General features: G+C 40.0%; 1 protein-coding gene across 11 annotated transcripts in view; it reads right to left on the minus strand.

Moving 5' to 3' along the window:
- BRCA1 (BRCA1 DNA repair associated) overlaps positions 1–26,372 on the minus strand; it is a 60,274-nt gene that overhangs the window by 1,711 nt on the left and 32,191 nt on the right. For 5 of the 11 annotated variants that reach the window (XM_068529738.1, XM_068529746.1, XM_068529740.1 and 2 more), the window contains exons 12-22: positions 24,692–24,863; positions 18,026–18,152; positions 16,206–16,393; positions 13,932–14,242; positions 11,598–11,685; positions 9,320–9,397; positions 8,787–8,827; positions 6,479–6,562; positions 2,439–2,493; positions 827–900; positions 386–446 (exon numbers count right to left, since the gene is read on the minus strand). In XM_068529738.1, the coding sequence (XP_068385839.1) occupies positions 386–446; positions 827–900; positions 2,439–2,493; positions 6,479–6,562; positions 8,787–8,827; positions 9,320–9,397; positions 11,598–11,685; positions 13,932–14,242; positions 16,206–16,393; positions 18,026–18,152; positions 24,692–24,863 (1,279 nt within the window). Of the gene's footprint in view, positions 1–189; positions 302–385; positions 447–826; positions 901–2,438; positions 2,494–4,308; positions 5,165–6,478; positions 6,563–8,786; positions 8,828–9,319; positions 9,398–11,597; positions 11,686–13,931; positions 14,243–16,205; positions 16,394–18,025; positions 18,153–24,691; positions 24,864–26,372 lie in introns of those variants that run through there. The other 6 variants (XM_068529747.1, XM_068529741.1, XM_068529745.1 and 3 more) reach the window with 3 other exon arrangements.

Here is a 26,372-nt window from a genome sequence, read left to right on the forward strand (position 1 = left end):
AATTTTCATATTTAAGCACCCCCCCACCCCCGTGGAAACAGTTCATGCACTACTTTTATAATGCAAAGTAAACAAACAACAAAAAAGTTTTAAAAGGACATTTTAGCCATTCATTCGTTCATTCAACAAGTATTTATTGAGCACCTAGAATGTGCTGAGAACTATGTTAATCAAGCACTGGGTGACCTGTGTTGAATCAAACTCTTCCCACCCCATATGATGCAGGTACATGCCTATGGCCTTCCGGAGCCCCACACAGGTGCACCATCCACTCCAGTTGATCTAAACAGGACATTTAGACCTAAAATCACCACAGTAATCTGCACACTTAACCTGGGCCCTCTACCCCATACTCCTCTGGATGAAGGCTTACAGCAAGACTCACCATGGAAGCCACCGCCCTCTGTCCAGGCATCCGGCTGCACAACCACAATTGGTTGAGTACCCTGCACCCCCAGAAAGGAAACAGCATTGAGGGTATCAGAGCAGGACTTTTGCGACAGTCACTTCACCATTTCTTGATAGTTTGCTGAAGCAGACTACTCTGGGGGCAACCACACGAAGGAGGGGGAAGGGCACATGTCAAAAAGGAAGGGTCAGAGGGAAAGAGCCTTCCCTGCGTCTGTTTAATACTTGTAGCTCTCAAGTCCTTACTTATCCCTTACAGATGGAGTCTTCTGGCACAGGTACGTGGTCAGAGAAGGGTCAGGGTGAAGTGAGGCTTCTAAGGCTACACTGGGGGTTTCATAGGGACTGAAAGGTGCTGCCTTGCTTAACCTCAGGACAGAATATTGTGTCCTCCCCCGACAGGGCACCAAACACTTACCTGGCTGAGGGTGAATGATGAGGGCTCCTTCACCACAGAAGCCCCACACAGATGCACCATCCACTCTAGTTGATCTAAATAAGACATTTAGACCTAAAATCACCACAGTGATCTACATATTTAACTGGGCTCCCTACCCCACACTCCTCTGGATGAAGGCTTACAGCAAGACTTCTCAGTGGGACAGTCCCTGTTTCTCTGCTCCAAAGGGACGGAAAGGCCTTAAACTACAAATTCTAAGTCAATTTGCTACGGATATGCTACCTACTTTGGTTATCAGTCCCCATAAGGCCACTTGGTAGATAAGGTCTGAAAGTCAAAGGAAACACTTGGAAAGAAAGAAAAAAAAAATCAAGGATCTCATTTCCATTAATTTGCTGAACTGCTGGCTAAGACACTCTGAAAAAATACCTACCCGCCATCCCTCCTTCCTTGCCTAATTCTGTGTTGGTAATTGATAATCACAGCCACTGACAGCACCATACTTGGTGGTAATTACTGTAAATGTCAAGAGATGGGAAGATAATTGATTCAGTCAAGAAAAAATACAAGTCATCCTGGACAGAGACTCAGCCCATCAGTGGGGAAAGGCTATATGCTGAGCTGGAATCAAATCACTTGAAAAAATCAGAAGAGATCTTAGAGATGTTCCACTTGGACCTGGAAAAGCAGAACTGACCACTGGGTGGCTCTTGGTCACCTCTGGGTTCTCTTTACCATCAGCCCATTTCTGAGGATTGCTGAGGTGCTCCTGTTTGGCTGAGTGAACCGAGGTCAGTTAACTCACCTCCAAAATGATAGCTGCTAGAGACCCTCGTTTTCATTGTACCAAAGTACAAAAACCCTGAGAAAGCTTTGAGTGGCACTTGGAAATATCGTGAACACCCAATCAATAACCAATAAAGAAGACAGAAGCAAAATTACTTTGCCAGGTTCTCTTGCTGCCACTCATCTGTCCCTGACCAGACTTCGGGGGAGTAAGAGGACCTGATCCTGGGGGCAGAAGTGGGTACAGAGGCAAAGGTGGGTAGCCTTTGTTTGGAAAAGAACGAACCAAATCTAGACACACCCCAGGGCCTCAGCGCCTCACAACTTCCGAGCTGAGCCACATAGCACTCCTCAACATAACATCACAGTGTCAAATTTAATTAGAAAATGTTCATCAAGAGTCTTCCTCTGCTCTGGGCCTATGTGGGGCCCCAGGCCCACAGGGCTTATGCAGCTGTTGTGCTTTCATCTCTGTATCAAATGAAGATGGTTTAGGAGAAGCAGAATTCTTTCTTGACATTTACAAACCCAAAAGGTATCTTCTCTCTAACTTATTATTTCCCCCCTTTCTTAGACCAAAGGGCAGTAAGAGCAGCTCTATCCCACTGAGCACAGAACATATTGTGTCCTAGATCCTAACTCTTCACTGCCTTCTAGCTCTTGAGAAGGGGCACAGGGCTAGTTTTTTTGCCATGGGCTAATATTTTGGTGCAGTTTTGTCTGATGAGTGGTAGAGAAATAGAATAACCTCTGGAATATCTCACCCATATGAGGGAACCCCCATTAAGATGATGACGTAGGGGAAAGGCTGGTGCTGGATTCGGCAGTTCTCCCAGTCTCTTACCTGTGGGCATATTGGTAAAGGGTCCATAGCAACAGATTTCTAAGCCCTTGAAGATCTGGGAGAAGAGAGGGACAAAGGGGTGGAGAAAAAGAAACATTAGTTATAAAAGATATGGGTTTTTATAAAAAGCAATATAGAGACTCAAAAATGAAGAACTTTCCTTTTTTTAAAAAAATTTTAAAATTTTTATTGGATTATAGTTGATTTACAGTGTTGTGTTAGTTTCAGGTGTACAGCAAAGCAAATCAGTTATACATTTACATATATCCACTCTTTTTTAAGATTCTTTTCCCATATAGGCCATTACAGAGTATTGAGTAGAGTTCCCTGGGCTATACAGCAGGTTCTTATTAGTTGTCTATTTTATATATAGTAGTGTATATATGTCAGTCCCAATTTCCCAATTTATCCTTCCCCCGACTTACCCCCTGGTAACCATAAGTTTGTTTTCTACATCTGTGACTACTTCTGTTTTGTAAATAAGTTCATTTGTACTCCCCCCCCCCTTTTTTTTACGATTCTACATATAAGCGATATCATAAGAACTTTCCTTTTCTTTACCACCTGATAATTTCTGCTGCTACTTCCCAGAGACAATCAGCCCAATGTCCAAAACACTGATGGATTTTAGACTTTTTTCATGTGTGTATGTATTTGATCTACTCTGTAGTCATTCTTTGTCATTCAAGGGCTGGGCATCCCACCTTGCCACCAATCAGGTCCAGGCTCTTTCCTGATGACCTCTGCAGGTAATTTTACTTCTCGTTAGAGACAAGAAGAAAAAAATTCGTCCTCCTTTATGTTTAATAAAAGGCTTGGATGGCAAGAGATTCAAACTATCAGCTGAAGTTTGATGTTTATCCAGATTTGATATATACATCAATACTAACCCTGACCCTAACTGGCAGAGAGGTCTCTGTTTATTTTATGTGTACCTGTTCCTTTTCTCCTGGTCCCAGAACATCTGTTCCTGCCTTCACACTGCTCTACGAATGGCCCTTGTTCCTTCAGCACCCTAAGTCGTTTTTAGTCTAGAAGGGAAGCCTGGTTCTGCCTCTCCTCACTGAGCTTACTGCCTAATTTCCAGGAGACACAGATCACACTGCACCTTGCAGGTACCTCTTCCGCTTACAGTGCTCAACAGACTGTCCAAAAGAACTTTCTGTTTTGGTGGAAATATTCTATATTTGCTTTAATAAGGTGGCCATGAGTCACATGTGGCTAATGAGCACTTGAAATGTGGTTAGGGTGAGTGAGGAACTAAACTTCCTGTTTTATTTAATTTTAGTTAATTACAATGTAAACTGCTTTGTGGCTGGTGGCTACTCTGTTGGACAGGCAAATTCTTACACATGCTTTGGCACAAATTCTTAGGGAAGGACTTGGCTATCATTTCAAAGAACAAATCTAAATTTGTGTCAGTTGGCTGGATACATACCATTTAGGTAACCTTTGTTCTCTTGACCCTCTTTCTTTCTCCCCATTCCATTAAAATGAAAATTGTCTAGGCCTAGAACTCACCTCCCTTCAAATAAGAGAGACTGGGATAGAGAAAAATCAGGAAGCTAAAAACACATGATGGCCTTTTAGGAAATGCCCACTCCCCCCCGACCACCCCATTTCAATCTCAGTCAGAGGAACAAGGACAGACAGCAGGACAAGTCTGTTTCTGTTGTAAGTCACAGCCTCCATCTGAGCCATTCTCACTATCTGTATGAATAAACTGCATCTCCAACCTGTTGGCAGGACCTAGATGCTCATAATGCTAAAAGTTCTCCCCAGGTGGCCAGCTGGAGCCAAATGTTGACACAAAAAGTACGAAAGATTAGGAATTTTTTAAAAAATTTATTATTTATTTGGCTGCGTTCAGTCTTCGTTGCTGCAGGCGGGCTTTCTCTGGTTGCAGAGAGCGGGGGCTACTCTTCGTTGTGGTGCGCGGGCTTCTCATTGCGGTGGCTTCTCTTGTTGCAGGGCATGGGCTCTAGGCATGCGGGCTACCGTAGTTGTGGCAGGTGGGCTCAGTAGTCGTGGCTTGTAGACTCTAGAGCTCAGGCTCAGTAGTTGTGGCGCACGGGCTTAGTTGCTCCACAGCATGTGGGATCTTCCCGGACCAGGGCTTGAACCCATGTCCCCTGCACTGGCAAGCAGATTCTTAACCACTGTGCCACCAGGGAAGCCCAAGATTAGGAATTTTTACATCCAGGCTGACACTCACTGATGAGGATGTCTAGTTATGAGATTAGAAATTTGAAGTTTCACCTCTACAAATACATTTCTCTTCCACAAGAAAACACTACAGTGACACGTGGTGTCTTCAGAATGACACTACTTTGACCAGGCACGTTCCACAGTTGCCACCCCAAATGCAGGGCAAAACTCCAAATGCTGGAATTTCCTTTCAAGGAGGGAAGAATCTGGTGCTGATTCTGCCTTATATCCAGTGGAATAAAACATATGACTGGCTCACACAGAGCTCCCCTAGGTGCAGGCAGAAGGAGAAACAGGGCCAGCAGCTTTTCTTAGCATCTGGAAGTTACTTGATAGGCTCAGAGGGTGAGGGTGGGCTGACCCCAAGGGTTCAGAGCTCCAGGGCTTGATTCGTAATCATCTCCCAAAGCAGTTTTCCTTAGAAAATCACCTCTGTTGGTCCTCTCTCAAGTTCTATAAAGGAACAGGAGGTGCTCCGTATGTGGATGTTCTGACATGCCCTTACCACGACGTACACACTTGAAAAAGGAAGAAATGCAGACCAGGAGCGTAAGCACTCAGTCAGTGACCCAAGAGCAGCCAGCTCAGGCCTGACAGGCTGGTGTGAAATCTTGCCTGGATTTCTCCTTGAGAGAACGACATAATTTTGGCTACATCATCTGCTACAGTATGATCTGGGAAGAAAGTCACTGAATCTTCCTGGGCCTCTAGTCTTTCATTTGTAAAGTTGTTAGAATAATCAATTTTTCCCCTGTGTGAAAACTTCTATAATGTGCCAGGAAACTATGGTATTGTCATTAAGAGCTCAGATTCTGGAGGCAGACTAGTTCTAGTTGGGTTCAGCTTCTAGTTGGGTTCACAACTAGCTGTGTGAGCTCGGGCAATTTACTCAACCTCTTTGAGCCTTAATTTTCTCATCTATAAAATAGGCATAATTATAGTACACGCTTCCCAGGGTTGCTGTAAAATTGTTAATTAGTTAAGATAGGGTCGAGTGTTTGGAGCAGTCCCTGGATATAGTGAATATTACACAGATGTCAGCTATTGATTATCAATCACTTTCTCTTCTGTGCTTCCACAGACAGCCTGGGTACATCACCTCATAGCACTTACAACACTGCTGTAGAGAAAGACACCACCGTGAAGTAGAAAGAGCAAAGGTTTTAGATTCACATCTGTCTCAAATCCCAGCTCTGCCATTTATCAGCTAAGATTTGCACCCTAGAATGAAACCCAAATTATATAACTTCTCTAAACCTCTAAGCTCCCTCATTCATAAATCGGATAATAGAGTTGGCCCACTGGCCTACTGTATCCAACAAGTTCCGCATCCGCAAATTCAACTAAACTGCCAGTGGAAAATATTTGGAAAAAAAAAACTGCCAATGGAAAATATTTGAAAAAAAAAATTTTCTTCCGGAAAGTTCCAAAAAGCAAAACTTGAATCTGCTTTTTGGCAACTATTTACATAGCATTTATACTGTACTAGGTCTTAGAAGTAATCTAGAGTTGATTTAAAGTATATGGGAGGATGTTACATTCAAATGCTATACCATTTTATAAAAGGGACCTGAGCATCCTTGGATTTTGGTATCTGCAGGGGGTCCTGGTACCAATCCCCCAAGGGTACTGAGGAATGACTGCACTTATTTACTTTGTTGGGCTGGAAGAACTAAAAAAACCTATATGAATGCACCTACTTGGTATTCTAGCAGTGTAAGAGGCCATCTTGTAAGGCCCCTTACAAGATGAGTGAGACCATCTCCACGAAGTGGGCAGGAATGCAGAGGGGTGGGTAGGTTTTTTGCCAACATGGGGGAGGAGGGCTTTACCTTCCTGTCCTGGGATTCTCTTGCTCGCTTTGGGCCTTGATGGTTTCTTCCATTGACAACATCGCCTCTGACTTCAAAATCATGCTGAAAGAAACCAAGCCCAAACCACAGGGGTCAGAGAAAGAGAAGCCTCCTTCAATGGAAATCGAGGAGATATGTCATATTTAAGGAATCAAATATTGCCAGGCAATTTGAACCCTACCTCCCCCAAAATCATCTTTTCTGGTGGACTGCATGAAATGACCAGCATCTCAGCTGCTGAAATCAATTCACTGAAGCAAATCTTTGCGGGCAGAAACTAACAATTGGCTTTTCACCTCACTGGGACTTAATGTATTTTAATCTTCAACATCTATCTCCTCTCAGAACATTCACTTAGTATTTAAACTGCTAATACTGTGCTGTTATAAAGATAACTGGAGAATTCCTGATCTCTTAAATCAATGTGTATTACCATCTAAAGAAATAAGGGCTTCTCAGATTTCCATTGAGAGATTTACAGTTAATGAAACCAATATAATAAAATATACATTTAATACACTGAAGAAAGTAAGAGGCTTTTCATAATCTCTATTTAGACTGGTCAAGGCTGGGAGAATAAAGAATAATAGGATTAGGGAGGTAAGAGGTTTGGGGAGAATTCTGGGGAAGAATGCTTAGAAACAATTCTTACTGAAACTCAGATTGCAGGGGAGACCACATCTGTTGCCAAGAGAATTATGAAGAATAATAAAGTCATGGGTATAAACACAGGTTGTTATTAGGTGAAAGAGCTCTTAATATTTCCTAGTCACGTAAGTGAGAAGAGTCTAGTGATAAACATGTCATCTATTTGAAGATGACCCTCAAATTTATAGTCCTGATTGTACCCCTGTGCCTACTAACCTCTCTACCCGGAGGTCTCATATAAATCCCTAAATCCATGCATCTAAAACAGAGCTCTTGATTCTACTCCTGCCTCCTGCTCCCCAGCCTCCCAGGAGGCTCCTCCCCCATGTCTTCCTTATCTAATTAACATCACTAACATCCACTTCATTGTTCAGGCCAAAAATCTAAGCCTTACCCCAATTCCTGTCTTTAACTCATCTTCCAATTTAACCTATTAGTAAGTCCTATCTTCCAAACATCTCAAACCAAACTCTTCTTACCATCTCCAGGTCTCATTACCCTATGAATAAAATTCAAATTCCTTACCACGACTTACACCAAATCCTACCTGATCTGGCCCTTGTCTATGACCTTCTCCAACCCCTTGTCTAACCTCTGCTGCCTACATATGATTCACCAATTACAACTCTCCAGTTATACTGGCCTGTTTTTCTTTAATAAACCAAGCTCATTCCCATCTTAAGACCTTTATGCTTGCTATTCTGCCTATAACATTTGTTCCCTACATTTTCCAAGGCCGATTCTTTCTTGTCTTTTAGGTCTCAGCTCAAGCTTTTCAGAAAGCCTTCTTGGGTCTCCTTACCCAAATAGTCAACCTCTGTCCCCAGTCAACCGCCAGTCTGTTGTTCTGTATATTTCTTCATAGTGTTTATTGGTATTTTAAACACATCTTTATTTATTATGCATCTCCCCTCCACAGAACATGAATCCCACCACAGCAGGGACCTATCAGTCTTATTTACTGCTGTATCCCTGGTGCCCAGCACATAGTAGGCTCCCAATAATATAAGTCACTGAATGAAAGTTAAAACCAACAGAAACATCAATTAATTAATTATGAATATGCTGAATAGTGCATAATAGTTTAAAACTGCTTTCGCTAATTTTATTTTGCCTGATCTGTTGTCACCAGCAGCTCTAAGATGGCTGTTCTAAAATTATTCCTCCTCCTACGCTCTATCTTATTTACCTCTCACTGTTCTCAGTATCAAAGAGTAAAATCTCTTTGAAGGAATCGGATTTCTAAACAGATACATTTGCATATTAATATGAAGGATTCTTTTCAACTGTGAAAGAGTTTACTACAAAGGTGTATGCATGTAAGATTTAGGTGGGCCTGTTTCTCTCTAGTTGTGGCACTCAGGCTCACTAGTTGCGGCACACAGGCTTAGTTGCCCCACCGCATGTGGGATCTTAGTTCCCCAGTGAGGGATCAAACCTGCGTCCCCTGCACTGGAAGGCAGATTCTTAACCACTGGACCACCCGGGAAGTCCTTGCTCGCATAACTCTTGATGATCCACATCATCAAGGAAAATCTTCAGAAAGTAGTGCAAGGCAGGAAGCAGATAAATTTTCGTGACTCAGTATGACTCAATGGCACCAAGACTTTCCGATTAGTTTGTAAAACAGAGTACCTACCTCATCCAGCATCCTTCTTTCTTTAATAGACTGGGTCACCCCTAAAGAGATCACAGAAAAGACAGGTCACACAAGAGCAGAAGACCTCCTTTCATGGAGGTAGATGGTGAAGTGATTCACATAAGAGTGTGGGAGAAATAACACTGAATAGAGGTCCTCTCTCTATAAAGCCACAGCTCCTTAATAGATTTCCTTCTGGAGACACCGTTGATGCTTAATTTAAACATTATAAAAGTGCCTGCTGCACATGGATTTCTGCCTACAATTAAATAAATCCCTAGTTCATATGCTAACATTACCAGGAGCAGATTAGGTCCTATTAGTTATAAAAAGAAATACATTTTCCCCCACATCACCAGCTATCTGAACAAAGAGCTATGCATTAAAGATAAAGCTAATTTAGTGTTACCACTAAAGACCTTTTCGTAATTCAGATTCAGCATCAGCAAAAATCTTAGGTGTTAAAATGTTAGGTGTCAAAATGCAATTCTGAGGTGTTAAAGGGAGGAGGGGAGAAATTATATGGTACTTACAAAAATAGCTAACTACCCATCTTCCTCCTGCAATTCCCAGAAAATATTTCAGTGTCCGTTCACACACAAACTCAGTATCTGCAGAATGGAAAACATCCAAAGGATTAGAAGTTGAAAACAAAATCAGGAAGGGCTGCCATAAGAAGCTAAAGCGCCCCAGCTCCTTATGCTACTTGAGATCAATCTGGATTGATGATTCCAACACCCCTGGTGATAGACTCAGAGGCTGGAAGCACCCTTAATTCTAACCAGCAGGTGTGGATCTTAGGAAGTCTGGAGAAGGCTGATATGAAGTTAAGACCACAGGAAATGCCTGCCCTATCTTCTAGATGCCAAGGCCAGCTAAAGATGTCTGTCATTGTGCTCAAGGAATTACCCATGTTGGTAGTATTGATACACGTGGACGGGGAAGATCTACTTTACTGGATGACGATATGTGAAAGGAAAAGAAAACAGTATTGTTGAAATCCTAAATTTGCAATGTCAATGCAAGTGATGAATTTTCACCCCCAGAACTTCTACTTGGGGAATCCTAACCCCCAATTCTTAATTCCCCTGCAAGGCAGAAAAATATAGTATTTTCATAGTTTTTCTCTTTTCAACGTATTTCAGAAAGCAGTAGCTGAAGAATCACTTCTGCTTATTTTTTAGTGTTTTAAAGGCCCGTTTGAAGGACTAAGCAAACTCAGGAAAGAACACTTAGTTTTAAACAGGAGAAATGTATTTAACTATATCCTAAACACAGTAGGCCATCTGCCAGTAGTAGCAACAGCCATTCTCCCTAACCGAATTCTTCACAAATTTAAAAAAATCTTTTCTCTTTCTTCACAATTTTTAAAGCTTTTTGTTTAACTGTTGTGAAGGTTGACTTAATAATATGCTTTAAACGCAGAAATCTTAGCTCATTTTTAGTTTAAAAGTAGCAAATGTACTGCCTTTGAGTTTAAACACTGAACTACTTTAGATTTAATTTGCATTTTAAAGTTTTCTTTTCACCTATCAGCAGCCATGATCCAAACCCATAGCTTAAGATATATTCAAGTTTAATGACATTCATCTCTAAAACAGTTTAGTTCATGGTATCTTGTTTTGGCATCGGATTCCTGTGAGCATTATCCTCTGACCCTGTAGTATGATCTTTACACAGTAGAAACCTAAGCTCTTAGAGGTTCTAAAGGCAGCATGTCCCTGCCAAGGAGTCTGGACCCTATGCTCAAGAACCTTCAGCTGTATGAACAGAAACACCCTGGAGAGGACCAGAGAGTCCATTTTGTTAGGAAGGTTTTAAGAGTTGAGCTTCAATCTACATCTTCTGTGTGCCATAGGCACCAGTCTTTGCTTTCTGGAGCCCATGAGTGAGCCTAACTCCTCCAGATAACAACTCTTCAGATATTTCAAGACACTTGTCTTGTTCCCTTAAGTCTTCCCATTCCTTCATTTGTCCTTCAAATGACATTGCTTTGAATTCCTTTTCCCCATTTCCTTCATCTACCTCTGGATAAACACTCTCCAGTTGTCAGGGACCAGCATGAAAAGAAAGCATGGTGCTCAAAACAGAGCACACACCTTCCAGGTGTTCGCTCCAGTGGGGGTGGGGTGGGGTGTCGGGATCGTCACCTCACTTGCTCTGGACATTAGGCTTGTATCAATAAGGCCCGATTTCAAATGAGCTTTGTTAGCAGTCCTGAAATGTTTACTCAGATTTAGCTTACAGTCAACTAAAAGCCTCTGAGGTCTCTCTTGTCATCACACAAGTCATACTTAAGATTTAAAAAGGGGAAGGTGTAGGACAAATTAATTTTTCCCTTCACATTTTTCTTTTTCATACGCTAGGGTATCTCAGAGCTGATAACTGGACTCGTTTCCTGTAAAACTCTCAACCACACTCAAAGTCGGTGTTGGAGTGGAGTGAGGACATGGAGCTAGGGTTTCCAACCACCCAGATTTTGAGTGAAGACTCACTTCTGCTCATTCCCCTCTTTGCCCCATTTGTTCCTCCAGGACTCAGGCTCTGCCTTCCCAGGAAGCCCTCACACAGTGTAGTCCAGACAGGGTGGACTAGGAGAAGTGATTCATCGTTCTGGCTCACCACTCTCCAATCTTAACCCAAAATAAAAGGGGGTCAGGAAATAGCAAAACTACTATTTTTCTTTCATCAAGCAATAACTGATTGACTATTGGAAGACGGTCACCCACGCTACGCTTAACAAACACGCCCATTTCTTCATGTAGTTTTATGCAACAGATACAGCATATTCTGTAAAGGCTCTTGGTGTACCTGTTTTCATAATGACATGAGTAGTCTCTTCAGTAATTAGATTAGTTAAAGTGATGTGATGTTTTCTGGCAAACTTGTGCACAAGCACCTGAAATCAAATCAAATATTACATTATAATAAATTACATCTAGAAAACAGCTTGAGTATTAGTTATCCCAGCTTTGAACCTCCATTTTTCTCACAAAAGGTACATCCTTTTTATTCTAATATGAAGTTTCAAAATAAATAGTAATTTAATAAAAATTATGTACAAATCAGAGGAAGAAACTCTAAAATAGTCTGTGCTAACAGACATGGAATTATAACCAAGGATTCAAAATAATATTAATTTTCCTTTTAATAACAGATATCATTTGATTTCCTAAGACAGTTTCTTTCCTACTGTACTATAGTTTAGATTTATCAGCCTACACTTTATAAGCTGAGAGGTGACTTGCCTATACAGAAAGTTATGCTCAGATATGTGGCTTAAGAATTAGATTCAACCTGCTGACAGTTTCAAAACGTTCAAGTCAAGATGCTTCTAAAGGTCAGTACAAAAACTATCAATTCCTCTGAAGGAGAAGGATTGGAAGAGACTCACAAAAGAAATCTAGAGCCTTCTAGCAATTATCTATCAACCAAATAAAAAATCAATAGGCAGTAAAAGAAATTAACCAGATCCATTATAGACACATTTGACATAATCAGCAGCTACTGCTTGGTAAATAACTTTGTTTACCAAGGGCCATCATTTACTAGCCATCACCACCCACGCCAGTATTTATGTGCCGCACAAGATTGCAATGGAGGGTGGGCTGTCTTTCTTTCATGCTGCCTCACTCCATACTGCCACAGGGCACTGAAAAAGGCAAGCTGGAGAAGCTAATGACATCCTCCCCCTTCTGCCACTGCCCTTTGCCAGGATCATTAGCAATTCTGAACTGATTAATTGCTGAAATCCCAGCCTTGAAACAGCGTTCAGTTAGAAGAGCAACTGCTGAAAAGATCATCTTAATATGGTCTTCGGAATTAATCATGTGTAATACAGTCAGCAGCTTTCATAATAAATTTACCACACTTCGGCAAGTCTGAATAGAGCTGAAAAGTTTTCTTCTTTGCTTGTTTAAAGACAATATGTACCCAAGCCACTTAGAGTCTCATTTGCAGTTCAGGATTGCCCATGGCAAGAAAGATTAGATCATTTTAGCCTTCTCAGAAAAGCTGATCTCACAAAACAAAGGAATAAGGAATGCTAATTTTCAGTGAATAAATGGGAATTTTAGATGTGTTGGCAAAAGATCAAGAGCAATATAAACAGACATAGGTATGAATTTTTAGAGCAAATAGCTGTCTGGGCACATGGTTGTGAGATGAGAATTCTGGCATTATTGCTGAGAATTTATTTATTCATTGTATCTACTAGGGCAGACACAGCTTACTTTGCCTTTCTAGTAGTGGGACACATCTGGTCACAGAGGTCATGCTGAGCTGCTAACCTATAGAGAAGCTAGGATGAGAAATGGTTCCTATTCCAGGAAGGATATATTAAGAAAGATACTTAAGAATGACTGAATCATTTCTCAGTGTGCAATAAATAGCATCCACTATTGAATCTTTTTGATACTCTGGTGTGTTATCATGGTTTTAAAGAAATCTTCACTCAATTAATGATTAATTAATGGTGATTAATTAAGGGGAGATAAATTTCCTATGATGTCTGAAATCTATGCTCAATCCAAGTAGAAACAAAGTTTCAGTGGCCTTAATATTTCAATGGGTATTTTTCCACAGTACAAAACAATTCCTGTTTCTAGCAGGAGATGTCAAAATCCTAACAGGGAGGGGTTATTGTAGGGTAGAACTGACAGGGCAAGCTATTGGATAACAGTGTTACAAGCCAGGATAAAGATAAATCAACACTGGAGAAATGCCACTATTTGGCCATGTACTTGGAACCAGTTTAAATTTATCGTTAATCATGCTGGTAAGCTCACTCAAATGTGAACAAAGGTGGGTAAAAGATGCCTTCTGGGGAGTAGAGTTATACCTCCTTGCTTTTTTAGATAGAAAGAAAATTAAAATAAAAAAGCTCTGTATTATACTCAAAACCATAACCTTTCTGCTAATATTTAATAATTATTTCCTTTACTAAATACACACAAAATAATCCATGCTATAGCTTTATCTAGGTATAAGTTTTCAGAAATTAGTAATGGAAATTAAATTACATAGTAATGAGCTTGTTTGCCAGGTTTCTTCCTATAGGTTATTCACAGCTAGTACCCATTTAAAGCCATTGCGGTATGTTAGTGAAGGCTCAGTCATTAGGGAAATACATATGGATACACTCACAAATTCTTTTGGGGTCAAGCCTGATGCCACCATAGAAATTCTTTTGTTGCCTCTTTGTGTTGAAGATATCAACTCTGGCTTCTCTCTGCTCACACTTTCTTCCCTCACATTATACCCTGCAGTATTAGTAGTATGAGCAGCAGCTGGACTCCTGGCAGATTCTTCTACTTGAAATTGGGGTAATTTCAGTGCAGAGGCTGAGGGTGGCATGCTGCAAACATGAGCTGGCTCTGGGGCTCTGTCTTCAGAGGGATCAGACTCAGGGTCATCAGAGAAGAGGCTGATTCCAGATTCTAGGTAAGGGGTTCCCTCTGAAAGGAATGAGGAAAGAAATTTAATCTATATGACAGTGAGGTTTGAATTATAACATCTAGTCTCTGCTAAGAACTAAAAAGACAGATTAAGTTAGGTTAAGAGAAAAATGGGTACATTAATAACACTGTTGGTAGATGTGCAAAGCAGCTTAACTTTTTTAAAGGAAATTTGGCATTATGTAGCAACAGCCTTGTGTGTTTATACTTGCAGTCAACAATTCTAGTTTTAGAAATGTATCCTAAGGACATAAAAGAGGTCTGTAAAAGTGTAGTCATAGGAATGTTCACTGCAACATTGTTTATAACAGTAAGGTTTTAGAAACAAACTAAATGTACAATGACATTAAATAAATTATGCCACATCCATTCCAATGAACTACTCTTCACCTATTACATTTAATTACAATAAAATGGAGAAATGCACACACTCATGTTTGTTGTAGCATTATTCACAATAGCCAAGAGGTGGAAGCAACCCAAATGTCTATCATTGGATAAATGGATGAAGAAAATGTGAGATATGTATATATCTATATCTATCTACACACACAGTGGTTTTAAAAAAGCTACAAACATGGATGAACCTTGAGGACAGTATGCTATATGAAAAAAGTCAGTCACAAAAGGACAAATACTGCATGATTCCACTTACATGAGTTATCTAGAGTAGCTAAACTCTTAGAAAGTAGAATGCTGACTCCCAGGGGATAGGGGGAGGGGGAAATGGGGAGTTGCTATTTAATGGGTACAGAATTTCAGTTTTACAGGATGAACAAATTTTAGAGATCTACTGCACAATAATGGGAGTATACTTAACATTACTGAGCTCTTAAAAATGGCTGAGGTAAATTTTATGTTTTTTTACCACAATTAAAAATAAAATTTAAAAAAGGTACCATTGATTTTTAAGATGCTACCCTATTTCAGTTTTAACATGAAATATGTTTGCATCTTAGATATTAAATGCAATATTATAAGAAAGCCTGCTTTCTATAATTTCTATCATTTATCAGTTTAGTTCTTAGGGGATGGTTTTGATTCAAATGTATACTTCTTTAAAAAATTTTTATTTTATATTGGAGTATAGTTGATTTACAACGTTGTGTTAGTTTCAGGTGAACAGCAAAGTGATTCAGTTATACTCAAATGTATACTTTAATCTTTGGGCTGCTTGTGAATATTTTGGCACTTCCTATATCACTGAAACTTTAAAAAAGAATACCAAATACAAATAGTTGACTAAATACAATCAAAATGATTTTTGTTTCTTCATCCATGATGATATCATTAACTTTTTCACTTAATAAATCATCAGATATCATTACCAAATTAAAAACAGACCATCCCTGAAACATTTCAGAAAATGTCACTCCATCAGCAAGTAAGCACATCTAAGTAGAATGTATGAGATTCCTAAAATGACCCTAGTGAACATGGCCAAAAACATTTAGATGTCTAAGAGCACCTTTTATGATAATGTGTTTTTCAGGATTAATTTAAAACTTTCTTTACTGATTAAAGCCTTGATTTACAAGCCATAAAACACACCATTCAGTTACAGTGATTTATAAGGTATAAAATATATAGCAATTTATATCCATTAATTCATAAAACAAGAGCTTACTTTAGAGATCTGACTCATTTTTCAATAAAGGACAAGCCTAAAACTTTACCCTAGGGCCCTAGAACTCTTATCTAACAGTTGAAGTAAAATATTTAGAGAGCACCAAGACTCTCCCATCCTCAAAACTGTTAGAGTTAAACCAATATAGACTGATTAAGAGCGGCAATAATGTTCAACTTGGATTAACATTCAAGCTATTTTTCTAATGGGTTTAAGTATAACAGATGCATTCATGATAGACTACCACATTTGAAAGCTGATTCATCAGAATATCTTTAGGTTAAGACTCGGAGTAAAATAAAAGTGTTTTTTCCATCAGAGCAGATGAAATATTACCTAGATCTTGTCTTGGCAAATAAAACTGCTCCGTTAAATCTTGGGCCTCAGACTCAGTCAGCTGTTGCTCCTCCACATCAACAACCTCAAGCTCCTTTTGAGGTGGGCAGTTTCTGTTCTGAAGACTTCTTGAGTGGCTGTGCATATACCACCTATTATCTGATAACTGCGATTTAGAAGGGGAAGACCTAGAAAAAAGGATGAAAGGAGAAAACCATCACTGTAGCTTGTGAAAGGACTAATCATACTTCTCAGGCAGCCAAGGCATAAGTGAAAGAGCTCACTGTCAGAGATCGGGAATGACTAGCAAGAGAGAACACGAGAGATGGCTAGGAGTCTGGGTTCACGATGTCTGCCACATGTCAGGGCTGACATATAACATCTCTCCTTAGGGTCTGGTCTGAGGCAGTATATCTCCTAGCTGTTTAAAAGCATGTCAGCAAATTTCACCAAATTATCCACTGCCACTCACTCAAATTCTATACACTATTTCAAATGAATGTATGAGAATCAGCTCTCTCATGAAAATAAGTTGATTAATTTTGACATTGCTACATTCTTTCTACCCAATTTTAGCAGAATTCATAGAATCATCCCTACCTCCTACCTTTTCAATGTCCAAAGTCATTCTAAAAATAAAAGCCAGCTATAATATATTGTTAGAAAAGCATATGCACACAGTAATTCCTCTACTCTTTCAGGTGTTTAGAACTTTGCTGAATAAGATACTTATCAACAGATTTAAAGGACCTCAGAGATCAGATAACTGATTCAAACAATTACTGGGTATTTAGTATGAGTCAGGCACTAAAGCTAGGCTCCATGGATTAAAGATGAGCAAGACCTGAACTGTTCCTCAAGCAGTCTAGTAGAGGAAGTTCAATCAATGTGTAGGTTTTTTAATAGAAGTCTCTATAGGGTATACTGGGGTGGGGGAGGAGGAAGAGGAATATTTCATCTGAATATTAAACAGGTGGTTAGCTCAACTGGTTAAAGCACAGCAATGAGGTCATTACCTCTAATCATGGGTTTAGGGCCTATGGAGGTCAAATCTTTTCATTCTCTATCACAGCCACCAGGCCATTATCGCAGCCTCAAAAATATATCCTCAGTCCAATCCAAGATGCTTGGAAAAGATGGTGTGATTAGATTATTGACAACTTGTCACTATTCCCAGAGAGATAAGTGAAAATATACATACACTTGGTAGAAACTCAATAAATATGAATTCCTTTTCCTTTCTAGAGTCATGAGATGTGTGACTCTATCAGTTCTGAGACTCTATCCTGAACTATCAATTTGGAATAATAGTCCAGAACTTGTCCTTTTACTTTCACTGTGTTTTTATAAAGATCAAATGAAGAAGTAGATAAAGTATTTTTAAAACTATAAAGTGTTGCATAGTCTTATATCAATAGTGATGTGAACAACATCCCTGGAAGATATTCTGAATATTTACTGGGGTAAATCAATAGCTAAACTTTTTCTAGGAAGGCAAAAACTTCAATTAGGGCAAGGGCGGCCTTGGAGAAGTCTACCATCAGCCTCCAGGCCTGTTGAGGTTTTAGTTCTGTATTTTATTCTGACCTTGAAAAGGGACAGATCTACTGTGCATTTCTCATGTTGTAGCTCATGCCTTGTACAGGTCCAAAGAGCCTACATACAATTAAACAAAAGAAGCGTCCTAGGGCAATGAGAGGTTAGATATGTCTGTGTGCCAAAAACTAGGGAAAGTATGGTGAAAAAAAAATTAACACTAAAAGTTTAATGTAAGTACAGGTGTTACTTAGCTACCAAACTTGACATTTATTACTTCTTACCTTTCCATTCCTGGTTCTTTATTTTTACTGGTGGAACAATCCGGAGATACTAGAAACTTGTCAGCAGAAAGGCTTTCTGGATTCTGGCTTATAGGATATTCACTACTTTTCTCTGAAGTTAATACTGCTTTAAATGGAATGAGAAAACAAAGAAATCTACTTTACTGCTTTGTCCTGATGGTGATAGTTTAGGTGAGAATATCAATTTTTTTCAAAAGCAGCAATCTGTGACAATCAAATTGGTTTTTTTAAAAATTTATTTATTTATTTATTTTTGGCTGAGTTGGGTCTTTGTTGCTGTGCACGGGCTTTCTCTAGTTGCGGCACAGGCTCAGTAGCTGTGGCACCCGGGCTTAGTTGCTCCACGGAATGTGGGATCTTCCCAGACCAGGGCTTGAACCCGTGTCCCTTGCATTGGCAGGCGAATTCTTAACCACTGCACCACCAGGGAAGTCCCAATCAGATTGGTTTTTAAACAGGTATATCAGACAGAATTCTATAAACACAAGTGATACAGCACCAAATGGAACTCAATGACTAAAAAATAATAACAATAAAAGGAACACTTTAAAACTGGGTAAATAAAGATACCCAGCTGAGACAAGGCTGAAAAAATAATATATTTATACTTTTTGGCCCTGAATGATAAGGACATAAGAATAGGAAATGAATTTTTATCTCTGCAGCAAACTAAATTATACTCAAATCACCTCAGACAATAGGGAAGAGAAAGTACTGGAAAGCACAAAGCACACTCCCTTTTCCATCCATATTGCCTCCACATCAAAGACTGTATAAGGCTTTATAGCAAGATGAGCGGCTGCCTCCCAGCTGCTGCTGCAGCCAGCACCTCGGTGAAGCCCATTTTCAATCGGGACATGAACGAGGCTAAGCAAAGGCTGCGTGAGCTCCACCGCGCCTGGTATCGGGAGGTGCCGAACACTGTGCATTTATTCCAGCTAGACATCTTTGTGAAACAGGGACAGGATAAAGTCCGAGAAATGTTTATGAAGAATGCCCACGTCATAGACCCCAGGGTGGCTGATCTTCTGGTCATAAGGGAAAGATGGAAGTGGAAGAAACAAAGTGTGGAAGCAGCGGACACAGGTCATGTGGTTTTTCCATGAAACAGAAGCACCAAGGCCAAAGGATTTCCTGTCCAAGTTCTATGTTGGGCACAACCCGTGAAATCACTCAATGGAAAGGTGCATGTTGATATTTAAATATTTTAGAGCACAAATAAACTCAATATATGATTTAAGAAAAGAAGACTGTATAGGATGGGGGTTTGAGTTTTTGCATGTGTGTGGAAACGAGGGAGGGGTCAGATGAGAAAGAAAAAAGAAGTGACATTTTGCTTCACATTTTCAATTACTAAGAAAATAATAAACCAAAAAAATAATACAAACAAAAAAACAAGGTGCCGACTGATAAGGAACCTGGAAGTAATACGTGGAACTAATGATGAACTGGCACAAGAAAGGAAAAAACACAGAACAGACCCAAGGCAAAGTTCTAGCACGTTAGTACATCCTTTTTATTTATTAATTCCTCCAAGTGTATTAGTGTGCCACTGCTTTCTAGGAAGTGGCTTAAAGGCAGAAATATTTAAAAAGCAAAAACAAATACTTAAAAATTACAAATGTCTTCTATCCATTACAAAGTCACTGATGACTATAATTTATTTTGAGCTTTTATTAGAAAAGCCAAAATCCATAAATAAAGGCAGAAAAATTTAAACAAAGGGCTGTGTTAATTAAACTATTTTTTTAAGACACTGGGTAGCCTGGGGGGAAATAATCATTGATTTCCTGAGTTAATCCTCAAATACATTATTTATAGTTTCCTTTCTAGTCTTCTTTCCTGGACCTGTGAGTTTCTAGGAACACAAGAACCCCGCCTGGAGCTACTGTAAGGTGCTGAAACAAAGAAGGGTCTAACCATGAACCAGCAGGTTTTTCTTTCAACTGGAATGTAAAGTTTTTAATATAGGCATCATTTCCCCCCTAAATACAAAGTGATCACTGATAAAAGGTAATGTGCAATGTCTAAGGAATCACACCAAACAGAATTAATTATTTTTTTTAATTAAAAAAAAAAGTATTGAAGTATAGTTGATTTACAATGTTGTGTTAGTTTCTGGTGTACAGCAAAGTGACAGAATGAACTACTGGAGAGGGCTTTTTTATTTTTTATTTTTTGAAGTGAAAGGGTGGGGAGGGAAAGGCCTCAGACACAAAAACAGACATTAAAAAGTCGTTCCATCACCTGGACATTTAACATACGAGTTCCTCTTTTCACTACAATGGGGCCCAAGCTACAAAGAAAATAAGCTAACCTGAGTTAGGATTCCATAACTCAACAGTACCTAAAAAACACAGGGAAAAACTTTTCTGCTCTTCTTTTTCCTTAATCCTTATTTCATAGATGCAGTGCTCCAGAGCCCAAGTACTGGAACTGTACTGTAGTCCCCCCTGAAATCATTCCTTCATCTGTGGGTCTTAATATGTTATATTCTTCATGGGTAGGGAATATGGGCCAGACCAAACATTTAATAAATTTACTGACTGCCTATTAGGTGCTAATAAGCATTGTTGAAAAGTATTGGGAAGAATCAAAGAGAAAGACATTGAAAAGGTGGAAAGAGATACTGAGAAATGATAAACTATAAGCTTTCAGGAATGAACGTACTGTAGGGCAGAAAAGCTCAGATGTGTCTGAAAATCATTTCAGCTGTAATGGACTACGATGTTACAAATGCTAATGTTTGCTTTATGAATGACAGGTACTTCAGGAGGAAAAAAACAAAACAAAAATAAAAACAAAGTGCCTGATATGAAATAGCTTTACCTGCAGAGGGAGGTACACATCATTCATAATGGGTAAGAATACACGTTTGCACAAAAATGTTATGCAGGCTTGGGAATGACCCTTAGGTAAACAGTAGGGCAGATCTAGGCTGAGGGCAGGACATTTGATGTAAAGATCCTGGAAAAGGAGCTGTCATCATCATTAAGAATACGGATACTTAAAAAATAAAAACTGGTGAAATCTGATTAAGTCTAGAGTTTCACTCATTACTAGTAATGTGCCAATGTTGGTTTCTTCGTTCTGACAAAAGTACCATGGTAATGTAAGATGACAACATTAGGGGAAACTGAAACTAGGTAAGGGGTAGAGTTCCTGTAGGAACTCTCTGTACTATCATTGCTGCTTTTCTGTAAATCTAAAGTTATTCAAAAATAAAACATTTATTTAAAGAATAGGTCATTTTACGGGAATAAAGACACAGACCTACTAGAGAATGGACTTGAGGATATGGGGAGGGGGTGGGGTGAGATGTGACAGGGTAAAAGAGTGTCATGGACATATATACACTACCAAATGTAAAATAGATAACTAGTGGGAAGCAGCCGCATAGCACAGGGAAATCAGCTCGGTGCTTTGTGACCACCTAGAGGGGTGGGATGGGGAGGGTAGGAGGGAGGGAGATGCAAGAGGGAAGAGAAATGGGAACATATTGTATATGTATAACTGATTCACTTTGTTATAAAGCAGAAGCTAACACACTACTGTAAGGCAATTATACTTCAATAAAGATGTTTAAAAAAAAAAAAAAAAAAGAATAGGTCATTTTAGTACAGCTGAAGGTAAACAAAACTCCTTTTCCCAGGATTAAGAAGTTTGCTTGAATTTCAGTTAGACTCACACCAATTTAAGAGGGAAAAAGGCACAAAACTTGAGCTGCTATTAAGTTGATGCTCAAAATGTTTCAGAAATAAAGCCACAAAATTCCAGAATCCATACCCAGAAATTTTCTTTCAGTAACTCTAGAGTGGGCTTCAGAGTTTTAATCATGTGAATTAAAATATTTATTGAGTGCCTACTGTGTTCCAGGCTCAGGTGTAAGGGTTCTCTGCCCACATGGAGCCTACATTCTAGTGGGAGGTAAGGAGGAACTCTAAACAACATGCAAAACAAATTAGATATTGTTAAAAGTTAAGGGCCTTCCCTGGTGGTGCAGTGGTTAAGAATCCACCTGCCAATGCAGGGGACACAGGTTCAAGCCCTGGTCCGGGAAGATCCCACAAGCTGCGGAGCAACTAAGCCCATGTGCCACAACTACTGAGCCTGCGTACTAGAGCCCTCGAGCCGCAACTGCTGAAGCCTGCGCGCCTACAGCCTGTGCTCTGCAACAAGAGAAGCCATCGCAATGTGCAGCCTGCACCCCAACGAAGAGTAGCCCCCGCTCACCGCAACTAGAGAAAGCCGGAGCGCAGCAACGAAGACCCAACGCAGCCAAAAATAAATTAAAAAAAAAAAAAGGTTAATAAGGGCTATGAAAAAACATAACAGTATAACAGGGTAAAGTGGGGCCGGAAAAGTCAGAAACTTAAAAATTACAATAAAAAATACCGTGGTTATAGGTGATCTCCTTGAGAAGTAGCATTTGAGCAATTTGAACAACATATTCAAGTTGTACAAATATAAGTGGCCATGGCAGACACTCTCTGTGGAGTTGGGAGAGGGGACACTTTTTTTTAAATGGAGAAATTCTCATAAGCCTCTCCTCCCTCCTCTCAACATTTACCCACCTACCTCAAAACTCTGAGGATGTTATAATTTCATGAGAAAGTAGACCAATGAATAAGTTTACCACAAAGGATAGAGTAAAAGCTCTTTCGTAAAAAAAAATGTTTTATATAGAAATTCAGAAGAAATTTTCAGAGTTTTTCAAATCCATAGTAAATAGAATATATAAAAGTATAGCACTTAGGAAAAAAAAAAAAGCCACAAAGAAACATTTTGTAGTGTCCATCATCGGATGAATGGATAAAGAAGATGTGGCACATATATACAATGGAATATTACTCAGCCATAAAAAGAAACGAAATGGAGTTATTTGTAGTGAGGTGGATGGAGTTAGAGTCTGTCATACAGAGTGAAGTAAGTCAGAAAGAGAAAAACAAATACAGTATGCTAACACATATATATGGAATCTAAGGAAAAAAAAAAAAAAAGGTCATGAAGAACTTAGTGGCAAGATGGGAATAAAGACACAGACCTACTAGAGAATGGACTTGAGGATATGGGGAGGGGGAAGGGTAAGATGTGACAAAGAGGGAGAGTCGCATGGACATATATACACTAACAAACGTAAAATAGATAGCTAGTGGGAAGCAACCGCATAGCACAGGGAGATCAGCTCTGTGCTTTGTGACCACCTAGAGGTGTAGGATAGGGAGGGCGGGAGGGAGGGAGATGCAAGAGGGAAGAGATATGGGAACATATGTATATGTATAACTGATTCACTTTGTTATAAAGCAGAAACTAACACACCATTGTAAAACAATTATACTCCAATAAAGATGTTAAAAAAAAAAAAAAAGAAAAGAAACATTTTGTGTACAGATCTTCAGGAAAAAATAAACTCCCCCCCCCCCCAACAAAAATGAGATAGTAGATTCACACACATATTCAAAGCCAGACAATAACATTTTATATCTGGTGCATTAAAATTGAAAGTCTAGTCTGTTTTTAGATTGAAGGTGGTGAAAGCACCAACGAGAACTGTGATGGTGACGAGACTTGGGGCTACATTATCTGGGAGATGAACTAAATGAAGATAGTTACAAAGAATGCATTTAAGGAAATACATTTTGAACCACTGCCATAGCAACAGAGTTCCTAGCTTCTCATGCATGAGCTACTTACTGTTTCTCTCTGAACATAAAAACACTACAAGGCACACTCCGGGACCAACGCCACTCTCCTGAGTAATTAAGAGTAGAGTTCCTAGAAAGACTCAAAGGAAGGCCCTTTGGCCCCCTGTAGGCCTGGGGAAGGGAGAACGAAGAAGGGACTTTTAACACTAAGTTAGCTGGGTAGCTAGCACTCTGGGAGTGCTAGTTCCTAAGCACCAGCTCCCTCCTGGAACCCAGGCCTATGCCTAGCCTCTCACTGCGTGTCTGTGTATTTGCCCCTGTTTAAAACCCTGCCTGATGTGTTGTTTTTCACAGGCTTTTTCCAGTTAAAACTCAAATTTTCATCTCACTTTCCTTCCTTTATGCCAGGTTATTTCTCAGCTCGGTGCTCACTTCTTATAGGGAGTCTAGCTCAGAGCAGCTCCATCTGCCCAGTTACTCCAAATGCCTCGTCTTGTTGATAACAATCATGTTGTTATAAAGCACCTGTCTCTGCCACATAATTGGGCTTTCTGTGGATCAAGGTGCAGTTCCTGAAGTATATATAGACGTCTCTCTCTATAAACCAGAAAGTAGATTAAATAGGACTTTGTGATCTGACACCAGTGCTATAAGAAACATGTCTGAGTGGTTTTTTTATAAGCTTTCTAAAATGATGGGGTTACCTATTTCCAATCTGCCCCATGACACTCGGCTTCCTGTGGGCGCCCCATAGCATTTCCTTACTGTGGGTACTCAGATGACGATGCTTACTGACTGTCCTGGGCCCTCTGAATGGTAAATTAGTTGTAAGCAGGGACTAGAAGCAAGGCTCTAAGATTTCCCACGGAGTGACTCAGCAAATATCTGCTGAGCAAAGATTATCCAATGTTGGAGCTGGGTCCATACTTTTCAGAAAGAGATAAAGGCTTAGGGAGGGAAGAATTTTGCTTAAGGTAACAGTTGGGCCAATATTACAAACCTCTTTCTGATGTGTTTCGTTCCAGATTTAGCAGGTCCTCAGGGGCACAAGAATCGGCTACGAGGGAAGGGGAGCTGTGAGAAGGCTGGCTCCCGTGCTGCTCTAACACAGCTTCCAGTTCGGCCATTTCCTGCTGGATCTTCAGCAGGTTGTCTTGCATGGTATCCCTCTGCTGCAGACATGAGAAACGACACCAAGAAAGTTATACTCTTTTAGAAACTTGCCAGAAAACAAGAATATGTTACACCAATTAATTTCAGCATGGGACTTGAAATCACCTTGTATGGAATTACGAGTTCTGGCTGAGGACCTTTTTAAAAATTTATTTATTTATTTATCTATTTATCTATGGCTGCATTGGGTCTTCATTGCTGCGCGTGGTCTTTCTTTAGTTGTATTGAGCGGGGGTACTCTTCCTTGTGGAGAGCGGGCTTCTCATTGTGGCAGCTTCTCTTGTTGCAGAGCACGGGCTCTAAGCGCGCAGGCTTCAGTAGTTGTGGCAGGCGGGCTCTGGAGTGCAGGCTCAGTCATGGTGCATGCGCTTAGTTGCTCCGCGGCACGTGGGATTTTCCTGGACCAGGGCTTAAACCCGTGTCCCCTGCATTGGCAGGCGGATTCTTAACCACTGCGCCACCAGGGAAGCCCTGAGCACCTTTTAATCGGACCATATTCATGCAATTAATGCCCATGAAATTAATTCAGAAAGATGTTAGAGGGGGAGAAAAAATTCCTCAAACTCTCCCAAATAGGCTTGTTTTATTGTGATGTCCTTTGAAGTTGGTTATTTTCTTTTAAAGCTAGGGAGTGAAAAAATACGGTACTTAAAACACTTTTGGTATTTAAAATTAGCATGATTCTGTTAACATCTTCCACAGGCTGCATTTCAAAAATTTGGTATTGTGGCACTCATAAGAGATTTGGGTTAGTCCATATAAAAATGTCTAATCTCTGGCTTGTGAGGTCTCTTCCTTTTCTGGGATTCTTTGAACATTTAGTTTCTAACAGAACAAGCAAAGAGCTAATTCATTAATTTATCTATTTATTCATTCATCAACTATTTGTTGACCACCTATTATGTGTTAGGCACTGGGGATACAGCCCTAGAATAGTGCTGCCATTCTAGATGGGGACAGGGTACCTAGAGATCGCTGCAGAGAAGAACCAGCTACATAGAAGGATCCAGCAGAAAGAGCCCTCAGAAAGCTTGTAAGGCCAGTTATTGTTTTCAATTCAAGATAATGGGCTCCTCTTGCTTATGAGGCTCGTGATGTTTATTTCTCCATATGAAGAAGAAATCTGCTAAGTCTAAGGTTTTTGATAAGCGAAGTATTTGGTAAGTAAGAAGCTCTCCAAAATATACATTTCTTCATTACTTTTAGAAGGAGCATGTATGGTTGCCAGCAAACCCTGGGGAAACAGATTGTTTCACCCTGTTTCTTCTGATCCTCGCAAATGACTTTGCCCTCTACTAAAAACAAGCCATCTACTTTCTCCTGCTACACTGAGTTCACAGTTTTTAGGAGGTTTTTATGACTGGGAAATGCATTCCCTGCTCCACAAAGGCTTCCACTGCTACACTGAGACTGCTTTGCTGCCAATGTCCACAGCAGCACCATTGCCACCACGTGGTGTCTTATGAGTAGTTCCATCACTGATCAAATCCTAGCCAAGGGCTCACCTC

The sequence above is a fragment of the Eschrichtius robustus genome, chromosome 20, assembly GCF_028021215.1.
Source record: "Eschrichtius robustus isolate mEscRob2 chromosome 20, mEscRob2.pri, whole genome shotgun sequence".
NCBI classification, from domain to species: Eukaryota; Metazoa; Chordata; class Mammalia; order Artiodactyla; family Eschrichtiidae; genus Eschrichtius; species Eschrichtius robustus.